General features: G+C 43.0%; 1 protein-coding gene across 7 annotated transcripts in view; it reads right to left on the bottom strand.

The window, feature by feature from the left end:
* HACL2 (2-hydroxyacyl-CoA lyase 2) overlaps positions 1–16,029 on the bottom strand; it is a 1,062,010-nt gene that overhangs the window by 372,320 nt on the left and 673,661 nt on the right. For all 7 annotated transcript variants that reach the window (XM_085638401.1, XM_085638399.1, XM_085638396.1 and 4 more), the window contains exons 10-11: positions 7,846–7,980; positions 7,617–7,731 (exon numbers count right to left, since the gene is read on the bottom strand). In XM_085638401.1, the coding sequence (XP_085494527.1) occupies positions 7,617–7,731; positions 7,846–7,980 (250 nt within the window). The remainder of the gene's footprint in view (positions 1–7,616; positions 7,732–7,845; positions 7,981–16,029) is intronic.

Raw genomic sequence — 16,029 nt, 5'->3', positions numbered from 1 at the left:
AGGAAGGGCATTCCATAGCCTTGCCGCGATTACTGCAAAGGCTCTTCCACCACTCCTTGCTCTATGGTATCTAGGGGGAAGCAGTAGTCGAAGGTGATTGGATCTGAGCGTCCGGAAGGAGTGAACTTGCTTCAACCTGTGTCTAAGATATCCTGGCCCCTTACAGTTTAAGGCCCTGAAGGTAAGGACCAGGGCCTTAAACTGGATCCGAGAGGAGATCGGAAGCCAATGAAGTTTCTTAAGATGAGGAGAGATTGAATGGCGGTAAGGGATATTACAAATCAACCTGGCCGCCGCGTTTTGGACCAGTTGAAGTCGATGGAGGAGATAAGCTGGTGTCCCCACATAGAGGCTATTACAATAGTCCAGGTGGGATGTGATGAGAGCATGTACGATAGTTTTCAAGGAATCCCGAGGTAGATAAGGATACATCTTTTTTATCATACGCAGTTTGCCAAAGCAGGCTGAGGTAACTTTAAGGATTTGGGTCTTGCCAGATAGCTCATTATCCAATTGGAAGCCCAAGTTGCGGGCTGTGTTTACCGGGGCGGGGGGAGGGTTTAGTTCTGAAGGCTACCATAAAGATGGGGGGAGAGGAGATTTTTGGTTTAAAAAAAGCACCTCAGTTTTGTCCATATTAAGCATCAGAGTATTGGAGGTCATCCAGGATACAATGTTTGAGAGGCAGGTTTTGAAATTGGAAAGTCTTTCGTCAGAGTGGTCTCTGAAGGAAAAGATGAGCTGAGTATCATCCGCATAGGAGACCACTCTGACTCCAGCGGCCTCTACCACGTTTGCCAAAGGGGAGACATAGACGTTGAAGAAGAGAGGGCTAAGCGCCGACCCCTGAGGGACTCCGCAGCGGAGGGTTTTTTTGTCTTTCGACATAAAGGGGTTGCACCATACCTGTTGAGTTCTGTTAGATAGAAAGGATTTAATCCAAGCTAATGGTGTATCACGAATCCCAACGTCATAGAGTCTATCTAGCAGTATGGCATGTGAAACAGTGTCGAAAGCCGTGGACAGGTCGAGGAGTACCAACATGGCCACCTCGCCTCTGTCCACGCTTTCCCTAATGGTTTCCGAGACCTCTAGTAGTGCAGTCTCCGTACTGTAGCCGGATCTGAAGCCAGATTGAGAGTCGTGAAATCGATTTTGGGCCTCCAGGTAGGCAGTAAGCTGTTCCTGCACTACCTTTTCTACTATTTTGGCTGGTTTGGGAAGAAGTGATATTGGACGATAGTTAGAATAGATTAAAGGATCAGCGTGCGTTTTCTTTAGAATAGGAATTAACATGGCCTGTTTCCAAGAAATAGGAAATATGCCTGTGGCGAGAGATGAATTCCAGATAGAGATGAGCGGGTGTACAATAACCGGGGAAAGAGAGGTAAACACCTGAGCTGGAACTGGGTCGAGGGGAGAACCTGATTTACACTGCTGTATTTTTAATAAAGCAGTGTCAATTGTAATTTCTTCGAAGGCATGAAACCGTGTATCTCTAGAGGGGATGGGATCCTGATGCAGAGTATCCACTTCCATTCTCTCCGAGGGAGTGAAAGCGGAGAAAATATCGATTATTTTAGTATGAAAAAAATTGGAAAGGCCATCACAAAGCTCTTGACTGGATTTAGTGGGACCAGTAAGGGCAGTAGGATTAGTGAAGTTTCTCACCATTTGGTAGAGTGTTTTGGTTGAGTTTTTTGGCGTGGAAATTTTAATGGAGAAGTATTCTTTCATAGTAGCCTTTTTAAGTATGTGGAATTTTTTCACTGCAGCTCTATAGATGTTTTTATCCGAGGGGTCATATGTTAGTCTCCATCGACGTTCAAGCTTTTTGCATTTGCTTTTCTCTTCTCGGAGCTTAGGAGAGAACCAGGGGGCCGAGGGAGTCAACCGCGTCCAGGAGAAAGGTAGCAGGGGGGCGATGGTGTCCACAGCTAAAGAAAGGCAACTATTGAACTTCTCCACATTTGAATTAGGGTCAGCCGATAAGAGTTCGTTCAGATTATTCAATCTGGGCTTGATTGTATCACAGGTGACTTTATACCATTTTCTCCCCAACCCCTCTTTACGGCTGTCGCTGGACAGCTGGGGGCTGAAGTTAAAATAAAATGGTATAAGGAAATGATCAGACCAAAGCTAGGGTTGGGGCTCTAGGGTGGTGAGGGTTGATAGGTTAGTAAATATAAGGTCAAGGGTGTGCCCCGCCTTATGCGTAGGACCATGGACCAATTCCGACACATATATGTTAAATAATGTCGGGCTGATGGAGGAATCCCACGGGATCCCACAAGGCAGCATATAAGGTGCCGATTTAAAGTGATCCAATGCAACCGACTGAGTTCTATCTGCCAGAAACAAAAGAAAGCAAAGAGAGAGCAGAATCTTTAATGCCCAAAGTCTTTAGACGCAGTTTCAACAAGCTGTGATCTACTGTGTCAAAAGCTGCTGATAGATTAATGAGTATTAGGGCAGCAGACCCGCCTTTATCCATCACTATCCTAATCTCTTCGGTGGCTTTGATGAATGCAGTCTTGGTGCTGTGTTCTGAATGGAACCCAAATTGAGTATGGTCCAGTAAATGGCTATCCTGAATGAATTGGGCCAGCTGTTGGTTCATCAATTTCTCGACTAGTTTAGAAGGCAGAGGTAAATGAGAAATAGGGCAATAGTTACTAGGGTTAGAAGCATCTAAATTCGTTTTTTTGGGTAACCGAAGGACGGAAGCATCTTTTTATAAGATAGGAAAAATCCTGACCTTAAACATGGCATTGAAGATGCCAGCAAGAATAGTGCCTACTATACTAGTTATAGTTTTTAAAGTATAAGGGGGACATGGATCCCATGGAGATCCTGATTTTGCTGCTAACATTTTCTTTTCTATCTGGTCACAGATGACCGGAGAAAAGCAAGAAAACATATTATGTCCTAAGCTGAAACCAGGACTTTCCTCATTCAGGTCATTAGAGATTGAAGCCTCAAATGTACTTTACTCATTCAGGTCATTAGTAATTGCTTCCTCAAATTGTGCATATATATTATGAACCTTCTCTGTAAAAATGCTTGCAATGTTATCGCAGAAAGCTTGGCTGCTCATTTTAGTAGTTTCACTAGGTACGGTAGTACGTTTGTTTACTACCTGAAATAATTCTTTAGAGGTGGTTTTGGCCTTTTCGATTTGTTTTGTGTAAAAAGCCCCTTTTTCAGTTATTAACAGGGTTTTATATTTAGACAATGCTAGTTTGAATTTTTCTTTTCCCAGGTCGTCATACTGCGACCTCCATCGTCTCTCTAATCTACTACAGTTTTGTTTTTTCACTCTCAATGCCTCTGAGAACCTAGGCATGGAGGACATCTTCCGGTTTCCTGATTCCCTTGAGGTGGGTACTGTCTCATAGAAAGCAGAATTCAGCCAAACTGTATATTCTTTAACTTCTAACTCAGGATTAGAACTGAGAGTAGGTTGGGATCAATTTATTCCATGATATGTAAACCTTCGGGTGCGGCCTAGAATGTTCATCTGTGGAACCCTCTGGGGCTTTAATTCAAACAAGATGGCTGAGTGGTCCGTCCAAGATAATGATAGAACCTCTATAATCATATTGGTTGGGTCAGATGTGAAAATTCCATCTAAAGTATGTCCTGCTTTGTGAGTTGCAGTGTTAACTCTTTGTGATAGACCTTTAATCCCTAGTATATCTAACAGGGCTACTGTGTCTTTGTCTGAATCATCCTCTAAGGTAGAAATTAAAATCACCCATAATGGTGAAATTATACTCCTAGACCCTGGAGGGGGGTATAGGAGAAGGCCCTTGATATCTTTTTTTGCCTTGATTTCTAACGAAAAAAGGAAGCGCTTCACATTGTGGGCTAGAAGCTGGTGTCAATTTGGCTCCACATTTCTCTTGAAAAATAATGGCCAACCATCCTCCCCGTTTAAGGGGTCTGTCTAACCTAAAACACAGGAAACCCGCTGAGGCTGCGGTCACAAAATCAGGGTCAGATGCAGCGTCTGCCCAAGTCTCAGAAAGAAATAGTAGGTCTAGTTGATGATTACGGATAAGGTCTGCAACTTCATATTTATGTTTGGCCAAAGAGCTAATATTAGCGATAGTACACCTACACAGTCGCTGTAACTGCTGGCCTTCTCTCAGTCGGCCCGTGCTCGAGGCGCGGCATGATTTTGTCTTCTGCACTTCTGGCAGCTGAAAACTGCATTTACAGCAATCAGGATGTTGCAAACAGGAACTGCCTGGGTTAAAGCAGCTACAGTTAATGCTCAGGACATTACTATTAAGCTCTAGGAGTCCCTTGCCTGAATATTTTCTGAAAAGTGCTCCTTTTTGCACCAGGGGTCCTGGTGCTAGGCGTGTTCCGGCCACGGATAGGCGCAAACGGGCTTTCCTTTGGGGTGCCGTCAGTGCATCCACTACGCAGCCATGTTCGCAGGCCCATTAATTACTGGTGCCTGCCAACCACTAGAGCGCTGCAACACCAAAATGGCAGCTCCAAGCAGACCTTCCTCCTCCCAAAAGGGGAGGGGGAACTAGCCAGGTGCAGGGAAAAGAAAGAAACGCTATGGAACGTCCAAAACACGAGGAATTTGTGCGCAAGCAACTCAGATTCAGGTAAACAGTAGTAATCAATAGAGGCTTTAGTTGAATTCAATTCCCCCCAACAATGTTTAAAAAGTGTTGTTTTTTTTAAAAGGACTCTAAATCAAGATGTAGAGTAGTGCAACAATATTTAAAAACAGATGCAGTATGGCATGCAGCCTAACATTTACTATCTTTGCTGCGCATCCGCTTTGGCAGGGCCATTAAGTACTGGTGCCTGCCAACCACTCGAGCGCAGCAGCACCAAAATGGCGGCTCAAAGCGGGCTATTCTCCTCCTGAAAGGGGAGAGGGAACTAGCCAGGTGCAGTAAAAGAAAAAACCCCTACGGAACATCCACAAGACAAGGACTCCGTGTGCTGCGTAAGCAACTCAGATTCAGATAAACAGTAGTTATCAACAGAGGCTTTAGTTAAATTAATTTCCCCCCAACAATGTTTAAAAAGCCTTTTTTTTAAAAAAGGACTCGAAATTAGGATGCAGAATAGTGCAACAATATATCTGGCATCAGTACAGAGTTAATAAGACAAGATGTTCGATACCAAACACCATTTCTCTCAGTGCAGCCATCATGTAGCTGGGTACATCGTAATCACCAGTGCCCAGTATATGTCCTCATAATGGCTTCCTGAGCACTTACAATGCCTAGCAATGGAAGTAGGCATCACAGGGGCACATTGGCTTGCGCATATGTACCCTCACATGTAATATAATGCACTCTGCCTTAGGGCCCTAAAGGCCCACATTAGAGGTGACTTGCATATAGTACATGCAGCGTACATGGCCGTTGCACACAGGGAGTGGGCAATGTTGTGTTTTCGAAATGGCTGCATCAGTTTGAGTGTTGGTCCCTTTGGGTGCCATAATACATGCTGCAGCCCTTAGAGACCCTCTTTAGTACCCTTGCTCTGTGTACCAGGGGTACCATTCAATAGGGCCTTAAAGGGTGCTAAAGGCCTTGCCAATATGGCTACAATTAACATTTGTGTAGTTTTTAGGGAACTAGGCACTGGGGCCTAATTAGCAGGGGTCCAGGGCCCTTCCAATCAAAAGCATCAGTACCAGAGGACAAAAAGTGGGGGTGACCATGCCAAAAAGAGGCACTCTGATTCAAGGACCTCTGAGCTCAAGAGTATCTGATAGGTTTTGACCCTTGTACTCAGCGCTTTCAATGTCCTCGGAACCAGAAAGATCTGATATGTCAGATGCGTTTCCGCAGTACTGAATTTTATGATGAGTCCTGTGGCGTTCTCTGCAGTATCAGATTTTTGGGGTTCTTAAACACCTTGCATGTTGAGCAGGTCAATTCCTCGAGTCGAGTTATTAGGTAAGTAAAATTTAAGTAAGGTATAAAGAAGGGAGGGTCCAAATTGTTTCAATGTTCTTTAGTTATAGATTGTGGATGCAGCCTTGACAGGAGGAGAACATAATGGAAGGTTAAACTGAATTATAGCATGATCACAATATGTGACATGATATCAGGTAGCGACACTAATGAGGTGCAAAAATTGTGTTACAGGCACTTCTAGTTTTTCATATCAGGTTAATGAAATACCCAAGTATAGAGAAGAGGCACGTTTTAGTTTAATCTCAAAAACTAGGAAGAGGTCACTGACTTTAGGATTGCTTGGCGGTGGTCTGCAGTGAGGAGAAATTAATATATGTAAGATGGTGCAGAAAATAACTGGAAGAGCAGGGATTCTTATTCTGGAATAGTCTATAACTGGTTGAGTAGAGAGAGATTTTGTGAACAACTGCTATTCCTCCATATTATATGAGCAGTGATTTGTCATCCAAATATTACAGTCTGTGACACTGGCTCCATATAGGATTAGTGCAGAGGCAACACTAAGTTGTGTCAAGAGTAGATTTTCTTGTATCAAAAATATTATAAAGGCAGTGCTCTTCTGAGTTTCTCTTTGTTTGACATGATCAAAATATTTTTGAGGGAAGGAAATAGGCTCCATTGCTCCTGAACAAGAGAAGCATTCTGAGGAAACAACCCCTCCTTCATGTGAGTGGTGAGTGGGTGTGACTTTTTTTATTCACGAAACAATAACAAAATTAAGTGTTATCTAAAAACATCAGTTGCTTTTGTTTAATCAAAATTTAGAGTGCGTTTCCACTTATTTAAAGTATGTGATTTTATCTATTCATCTTTTTAGTGTTTGGCAAAGAGGTTGTGCCATGAAACTGTCACTTTGGAACATTTACATACACAGAAAACACAGTGGGACATAAAGCACAGCTGAAGAGTCTCAATGAATCGTAAGGGGCTCCCTATCTTGCTGCATTTGATCACTGACTACAAAGATCCACAGCATACTTCACGATGTAGGAGGCCTGCAACACTCTCTGCCCTTTGAATGGCCAAATATGCACGGTGATTGGAATGAGGTTCCTGGTGGTGACGTAACGAGATGTCAGCATATGCACTGAGTTTGTTCTAAAATGTCTTGCGCACACAGGAGAATGTCTTTAACTTGAAGCTGTACTCCAGTGGAAGCAAAATAAGTGCTTAAACAACTGACTTGAAGTAGATCTATCTGCTGTTTCAAGCACATCCTGGAAGCTCAATTTCTAAGCCATAGTTATTTTGTGAGTGCTTCAGACAGTCATCTATATTCCTGCACCCTGCACTGAATTACACAAATATCATGAAAAGCTTCAATGTCCCGAAATCAACTACTTAATTAAAATGACTCGCCTGCAAGCTCCAATATGATCCAGCACTTTGTGCTCCACAATGCAAGCCGACATTCCATTACATCGTTCTCCTAACATTCTCTGCTTCATTACACACCATTCACCATTAAACACTACAGTGTTCACTATAAATACTCACATTCTAGATTCCTTTGCTTCAAAATCTCCTGAAGTTAGCCTTTCATACAGATTCTTCCCACAAAGAACAAATCTCTCATTTTAACCAAGTAGTTGCTACCATACACTTCCCTCCTGCTCCACCTCCAAAGGTATATTGTTTTGTTTTTAAATTTACCGATTTGCTTGTTCCTTCTTGATATCACCTTCCTTTAGACCTTCAGTCCACTCTCGGGGACAGGAGTAATTCTTGAGCCCTTTCGAAAGCTTTGTTAGAAAGGTTCCGGCATCGCCTGAACAAAGGAAGACACAAGAGCTGAAGCACATTGTACATATGTATGTGATAGGACAGACATCTGAAAGATAGCGGTCTCAAATGTCTGTCATTTATAGCAACTTTTAATTACCTTGAATGGCAATGCTTGGCTTCCAGAACATATCAGAGTTCTTCAGCAACTGTGACTGATCTCGATTAACCGCAATGATTTTGCTTCGCCGGTTGAAGACACGACCATAGGAGAGACGAAAATCACAAACAGTACCTTCCAAGTGAAGAACAAAAGAAATTTTCTCTTTCAACGTGCTAGCAGAACAACAGTTGATTAGCCTGGTAAAAGGAAGTGAAGTGCCATTTTTTTCATTTTTGAGCTTTAAAGAAAGGATATACACTGCCATTATGTAGAGTTCAAAGACAGACTGACAAACAAAGCGAGAGAGAGTTGATGTTGCTACCTTTAGAGAATTATCACTGTTCCTGGACAAGGACAAAAAAGAAACAATCATTGCTTCAAAATACAGAGAGATGTACATGGCCACAAAGGATATTAAATCTGAGCCCGAATTACATATTGGGAACACTGTCACAATTCCCACTTAAAAAGATGCGCCTGGGTACAAACTAAAATGTGCTGTCCTCCTCATCACACAAACTCCGACAGTTTGAATGTGAAGCCATGTGTTTCACTAGAGAACTGGCCTCGCTTTGCAAGGGGAAAGGAGAAAGGGATCCTCCGACAGGCAGGTGCACCGTGTCACTGCACCCGCTTCATGTTTATGCAAAGGGAGTGGTCCATGGGACCACCAAGCCCTCATCCAATGGAGCATCCTTGGTGGGGCAGGAGGAGGGCGTACTGCTTATGCGACACCCTTCATGTGGTGTTTGTAAAGAACAAGAGAGATCCTGGGTTCTGTAGGAACCTGGGGTGAACATCAATCAATTGGAAACAGAGCTCCCTATGGTAATAATAACAAAGAGGAGAAAATGATTTTCTATTTTAACCCCCCCCCCCCAAAAAACCTTTGTATTGCTCAATATAAAGATCAGAAACAATCAAGAACGAGTAACAAAGTGAACAGTGAAGTGAAGAGAGTGCTTAAACCTAGTGATACAATTATGCTAATTACAAAATACAGAGTACCTTTTATTATAAACACCGCACAGTAAAAAGGAATACAATCAAAACGGGTCTTGTGTCAACAGTCGCAGGCAGTTCAATCCCATGTTTATAAGGGATTATCATCAGGACGTTCATAGATGTTAGCCCGAGACTAGGCTAAACAATTACATACAAAAAGCATACATGAATATAAAATTAAAAATACAACACTAAATACACACAACTTAAACCAAAGCTAACATTCTAATTCAAGGTTACATTTATAGATCACAGCAGTAAATTATGCACCTAAAGGAAGTTTATGTCACCAAGAAAGCATAGTCAATAATCACATCTGAAGAATGGAAGTAATCATTTGCTCTCCATCAGTAACAAATAGCCTAATAATTGTAGAAGAATGACTTGCCAAATGTATCACACCTGCATTGGTGTACATTATATAAGTTCTGTGCAATTGAGGGGCTACAAGTAAAACAAGCAGTGGCAAAGTCAATGGGTCTCGGGTGAGCAAAAGACATATTGGCTTTGCCAATGTCTTTTAGCCATGTTACAGATCAGCATGGCTGCTGTGCAAAATGGTAAAAAGTTAGAAAGTGATACGATGTGCCCAGCACTGGGAGCGTTTTCTTATGGCGGGTCAGGGAGAACACATTCAATGAATGAAGAATCAACACAGACAACAGGAGTTTAGAAGGGATGAAGAATAAACAGAAGAAGAAGCACAGAAAAAAAGAAAGAAGAAAAGAAAAGGCAGCAGCACGAACAATGAGGGAGAGGAAAAAAATAGTACTTTAATGAAGCACAAACAGAGGAAGGACAGCAATCAAGATAAAGCAATCAGTACTTGGTCCATGCTCCAGCCAAAAGAAAAGGAAGTGAAACCGACACGTTGGAAAATTAGGAGGCTGCAAAGAAGAGTGACAATGAGCGGTAAGCAATGGGTAGCCACCAAGCCTCTTGTAGAGCACAATACCCTTGCAGTGAAAGCACATGCTCTGTCCTGCGAGACTGCAACGGTGTCCACCTGGGCCTTGAGAAATGTAAGACGGTTATATACCAAAAGGTCTAACCTGCTGCTGCCAGGGTTCTCTATGTGTTCCAATCACACAGACTGAATCACACCAGCAAAGCAGACTCACATTGGTCCCCTCTGACAAGTTGGGTTGATTGAATGCACAATTTAGGGTGTATACAGCCTGACATGGGACTGGTCATAGCTTTTTTTCAGACAAATAAATAATTAGATGTATGCACGATCAGTAAATGTCTTTTGTCCTTGCTTCTGACTTCACTGACCCAAAAACCAAGATGTCTTTTTGGAGAACTTTGCATGTAATAAATAAAACGTTGGAAGTCTAGCCAATGGGCATGAGAACCCAATGGAGATGTGCACAAAAAGAAAGCTTGCATTGCACAGAAAGGATTTTAAAATACTGATATCAAAACATTGATGTGCTAACTTCTATGTTTTCTTTCCAGTCTCTAGCCCTTATGATATAATTGTGTCTTCATCAATAGATAGTACTCCTGTGTGTTTGTTTTCAAATGCAAGATTTATTGATGTACCACATTCCAGAAAAGTAACTGCCATTCTGTAGCATTGCACCCAATGCCTCCTCACTAATCAGTGTGTTATTCGATATAACTTCAATAGGTATGGGTAAGGGGATGTGTGGTGTTTTCAGGTCTTTAATTTTTGCAAACCCGTAGCATGTAGTTTGTTGCACTGTTCTGTTCAGGAATATTATCTGTAACAGTATGAGGCAAGCTCTAAATAAAGCCTCTGTTCCCTGAACCTGCCACTCTTTCGTCTCCCAGATGGATTTTTGTGTCTATCGTGTCCCTCCAATAGTCAAAACCTTGTATAGACAGTTGGGAGATTAAAGGTGCTGAATATATGAGCTTGGTATTTGTCAGCATCTTCTCAGTTGCATTCGTCTGTACTAACTTATAATAGTATGACATTGGGTCTGATGTATGGTAACCTGAAAGGTATGCAAGTTTCTGTGCAAATGTGGCAGAACTACCTTTCGGTGGTGTCGGGCAATGTTCCCATTGGTGGTAAGCCTTTACAGTGCGTGGAACACTAGCTCTGTGCAAAGAAGTGATGACTATAATGCTGGTAACAAAACATACTATCGTAGTCAGGTGTATCTTCATACAAGTCCCTGTAAGAAAATGCAGCAGATTGTTCTAAATCTGAAAGCATCGTATTTACAGTCTCAATCTCCCAATCATCAGAGAGTGTACTCGGGGTAATGAAATTATTCATTCAAATTTTAAAAATGTGTGGACATTTCAAATTTTCAGAAGGACTAAATACATCATATGAAACTCTATCCCAAACTATGCCATCCGGTACTGAAAGTGCTGAAATGTTCACTAGGGACAAGTCTCTTTGTTCACGGTGTGATGACATATGTGGTTTTAAGACCAAGTTCACAGGTTGGACTGCAGAGCGATGTGGGAGGTAATGTCCATTCAGTAGTAGGAAAAAGAGAGTTACTATACCAATCCAAATTAACAGGAAAAGGATCCCTAATGCAAACCAAAGATGCAACCAAGGGTACACTAAGTAAGTATTTTTCAGTCAGAGATAGAATTGTCGAAATCGTTCTTCCTTGGAAATGGGTGGCGTTTTCTCAGGTTCACTTGGATCTGAAGAAAAGTCATCGAAGTTGATGAAGCAGCCAGATGCCGTTCGATCTATCCTTGGGAGCTCTGCAGTTTGTAGAACTGGCAGTTGTGTCTTGTGAAGGCACATTGATGTAAAGTTCATTGTTGGGCCGAATTGCAATTTGCGTTTCAGTTTTTAATTCGTATTCCGTTATTGCCTACTCCGGCAACTTGCGCAGAGGAGTCTTGAAACATCTGAACTTCCTGTATAGTAGCAAGAGGAGATCTGCGGCTACTCAGGACTTCACGTGGCCTGCTGTTGAGAATCGGCCACATAGTGTGGTTTGATCAGATCAATGGAGACAAATCTTTTTTCTTTTTGGCCGGCAAAAGGCGGAAGAAGTACTGTTCTTGTTCCTTGAACTGCCAGGACAGGTATAGGTGTTCTGTAGGATGGCCTAAACTCCTTTTTGTCCACAATCTTTTCTCTGCCCAGGTCCCCAACCTTTGGGACCCAGACAGGTCTTGCCAGAACCAGTTTCACTCCCCCAGTGGCAGTGCGTTTTACTTGAACGTTGCTTTGTAATGCCCATAATTCGCTAAGTTCCTGTAAAACAGCCAAACTATCATTCAATTCAAATGGTTTTACATCTGTACCTATGCTGGCACAGTCGAGGTCAGGTATCCACATTCCTGTCCCAAACAGGATCTCAAAGAGTGTATGTCCTCCCAAGGATTTTCTTGGCATATTATTCGATGTCCTCTGGACCCCCGTATAGGTGATTGTCCCAACTACCACCTGCGCCAAATCCCTTGCTGTTAAGGATTGCTTTGAGTCCCGTTTTTTCCTCTCAACCACCGAATTTCCCTTGGGATGGTAGGGGGAGGAGTACCGTAAGGCCACATCCATACTTTCTATGGCTTCCTGGTAAGCCCGAGAACAAAACGCAGGGCTACGGTCGGAATGTAACTTGCCAATTTCATATGTCGCAATGAAGACTCGCATATCCTTAACAACAGTTCGAACGCTAGCCGAGCACTGAGGCCAAACCCATAGAAATCTAGAGCATGAATCTACTGCCACTAAGATGTACTCATAATCCCCGTCTAAATGTAAGGGGCCACAGTGATCCAAATAGACACGTTCAAGAGGTTTGTCGGAAATGTGTGATGGTATTTGTGTGGCCGTGCTATGGGGGAACCTTTCATCTACTGACAGATGTTGCACTTTAAGATATAAGCCTTTGTTTGTTTAGACAAACTTGGCCAACTGAATCGCTGCTTTAATAATTAAACTGTAGCAGTGACTCCTGCGTGTGCAGAGCCCAGACCCTCGTGTGCAGATAGTATTAAACCTAATCTGCAATCAGTGTTTGGTATAACTCTATCCCCCACTCCTGGAATTTGAGCATACAGTGGATTTTGCGCATCTAATTTGTAGGAATCATTGAGTGGAAAGCCTTTCGGAATGGCAGAGCCATTCTTGGAGGCATTGACAGCTATCAACATGTCTCTGTCTATCCTCGTGCTAGAACGAGTGATTGCAGCAACGGCAGCAATTTGCACTGTCGCCTTGGCGGCTTCATCAGCCAGTGAATTCCCTTCAACGTGTATGCCAACACGCTGGTGACCCAAGGTGTGAATAACTTGAGCCTGTGGCAGGCATGCTTTCAGCTTTGCCACTTGTTCCCATAACAATTTATGCTTAATTGTGTAACCCTTGGAATCTCTAAACCCATTCTGGCCCCAATAATGAAGATATTCATTCTAACACTGCACACAGTAAAATTAATCGCACACTATCAGTGTGGGGAATTTACGATCTTATACTGTAGTACAAATATAAGGGCTTTCAGCTCTGCCAACTGCGCTGTACAATCTGCTAGAGATTGCGTAGTTGTATTGCTGGGATGGAACTTGCCATCCCGCATAAGTCCCTTCACTATAGCACATGCAGGGCTATATGGCTGTTTACTTCCTATACCATAACATTACGAAGTGGGGCTTCATCTCGTCCCAACCAATCGCTTGGCATAATTAAGCAGTGCGATTGGTTGGGACGAGATGACGCCCCACTTCGTAATGTTGTTGTTTATTTGGGTGTCGTTTGAGCATGACACCATACCAGTCTGCACGCATCCTGGGAATAGTTGGATAAATTTGGACAGCGTTGAATATAATAGGTGTGCATCCTATTTTCATTATTTACATTGAACAATGTTTACTTCCTATGGCAGGCGGAGCAGATTCATCAGAGTAAATGATGTAGTCATATTTTTCTAGAGGCAAGATTTAATTCGGGAGAGGGTACTCCTGTTCGTACTGCAGGAACACTTGCGTTTTTAATGTAGAATCATATCTGTAATCTACATCTGTTGCAGTGAGAGAATTAGCCCATTGAATCCATCATGGATGTAGTGCTTTTGCATTTGGGAGGCTCGCTTTGGTAACAGCTTCTAAAGTTGGTACCGGGGTTACAACGATAATGCGTTTCCCCTATGCTAGTGCTTTTTCTCCAACTACAGCAGTCTGTTGAGAACTGCTGTCATTTGTACTGCACGCACGACCTCTGTAGCACTATACCAGACAGAAATGAAATACAAACATATCCACGCATAATGCGCAGCAAACCCTGCGCGCGCAAAACTGATTTCAACCTGACAGCAGAGAATGTTTGTGAGGCTTGTCAGGGGGAACTTACTCACTCTACTGGCAGTTTTGAGAGTTCTCCCTGCTCCCTAGGCATGTTGTGGGGGCAGAAATGCAATGTTTTATCAAACTGCTGTCAGGACAGCAGAGGGGCACCATTCATAAAGACAACTTGTTCCGATGCTCCCCGGTCTACATTATTAAGATAAAAACGAGAAACAAAGACTTTAGACAGACAACAGGTGGGACCGGAAAACAGGCAATGAGGAAGCGGTGATGCAGGTAATCAGAAGACAGGTAATACGGACGACAGGAGTTGTATGGTACCGGAAGGCTGGCAGCGGGTAGGTCCGGAAGACAGACTACACGTGGTACCAGAAGATAGACAACTTGTAGGACCGGAAGGCAGGCAACTCTTTGGAAGGAAGACAGACAACTCGTAGACTGGAAAACAGGCAAGTCTTAGGACAGAATAACAGGCAAAGGATTTCTACACGCTTCCTCGGAAACCTACCTTTCGCTGCATCTGACTGTACTCAGCTAGTGTGATACTGTGTGTGCAGCAATTCCTGCAGTTTATAACTTCTACTTTGTGATTAAAAATCTTCCCGGAATGTTCATGGCAGTTAGCCTTTCGTGTCGCCTTTATTAAACTGAGTAGTGCAAAAATACAGTCTTTTACCTGACTGACAGCGCAGCATGACGCAGGGTGAAAAATGCAGTGTGCATAGGCGGCGTGTTGCAACTTTATCAAAGTGAGAGCAAACTGGAAGCGCAGCATAGTGCAGGTGTGAAAAATGTGGTGTGCCCCCCTTGATCAAAGTGAACGCAAACTGAAAGGGCAGTATAGCATGGGGTGAAAAATGCAGTGTGCATAAGTGGCGACTGCTGCCTTTCTCAAAGTGAAAGGCGGCATGACGCGAGGCTAAAATTAACAGAAAGACGACTGCTGCAGGGGCTGTGTGCTCTCGGAGGTGAGAGGGAGGGCTTACAACGTGAAGCAGAGTGGAATGAAAATGGGAGGAAGCAGCGCCTTAATGAAATAAATAAAAAATGCCAATAAGAATGAGGCGCTTGTAAGAAAGAAAAAAATAGCCCATAAAAAACCTACAGTGTAAGAAAACTGTAATTGGCCAGTACTCCTGGTTTAAAAACGGAAGTTATGTATCAAGAGCACCGGCCAATAAGGAGCAGCAAAGGAGTTGTCAGCTAATAGCAAGCAGCAGCTGTAATTTCACTCCTGTGGAGTGATTACAGCAGGTCTTGCAGACAGCGCATGCACACTGATGCTCGACCTAAAAATAATTTTAGGAGTAAGCAGTCACAACTGGCAGCTGAGCAAAAGTTCAAACAGGGAACACATTTAAAAAGACAGCGCATGCACACTGATGCTCAACCTAAAAATTATTTTAGGAGTAAGCAGTCACAACTGGCAGCTGAGCAAAAGTTCAAACAGGGAACACATTTAAAAAGACAGCGCATGCACACTGATGCTCGACCTAAAAATTATTTTAGGAGTAAGCAGTCACAACTGGCAGCTGAGCAAAAGTTCAAACAGGGAACACATTTAAAAATCCAGAAAGAGGTTCAAATCCCAGTGCGGTTTATTAAAGGAGAAGGAGGAAACATATTGGAGAGGTCCTTCAGAAACCGCATGAATATTGGTAACTTGAAATGTAAATGTCCAGTATTTTTAAAGCACGAACAAGTACCAGAGGGCGTCAAGGCGCTGAGGGCCGTTGGGAAGATTAAGCGAGCTACTGCCCAAAGTCATATGGTGCTGGGCACCATACAAAATACAACATCCCTCCCTCCGTCACAGACCATAGATTTCACAAACACACTCAATCACTACTTTCGCTGGTGGGGCCCATAACACCAACATTCACTCTCTATCGGTCTGCTTCCCAGGGAGGTGGTTGTTCCATA

The sequence above is a fragment of the Triturus cristatus genome, chromosome 12 (genome assembly GCF_964204655.1).
Source record: "Triturus cristatus chromosome 12, aTriCri1.1, whole genome shotgun sequence".
In the NCBI taxonomy this organism is placed as follows: Eukaryota; Metazoa; Chordata; class Amphibia; order Caudata; family Salamandridae; genus Triturus; species Triturus cristatus.
The sequence above is the reverse complement of the archived record's forward strand: the minus strand, read 5'-3'. Positions and strand labels throughout refer to the sequence as shown.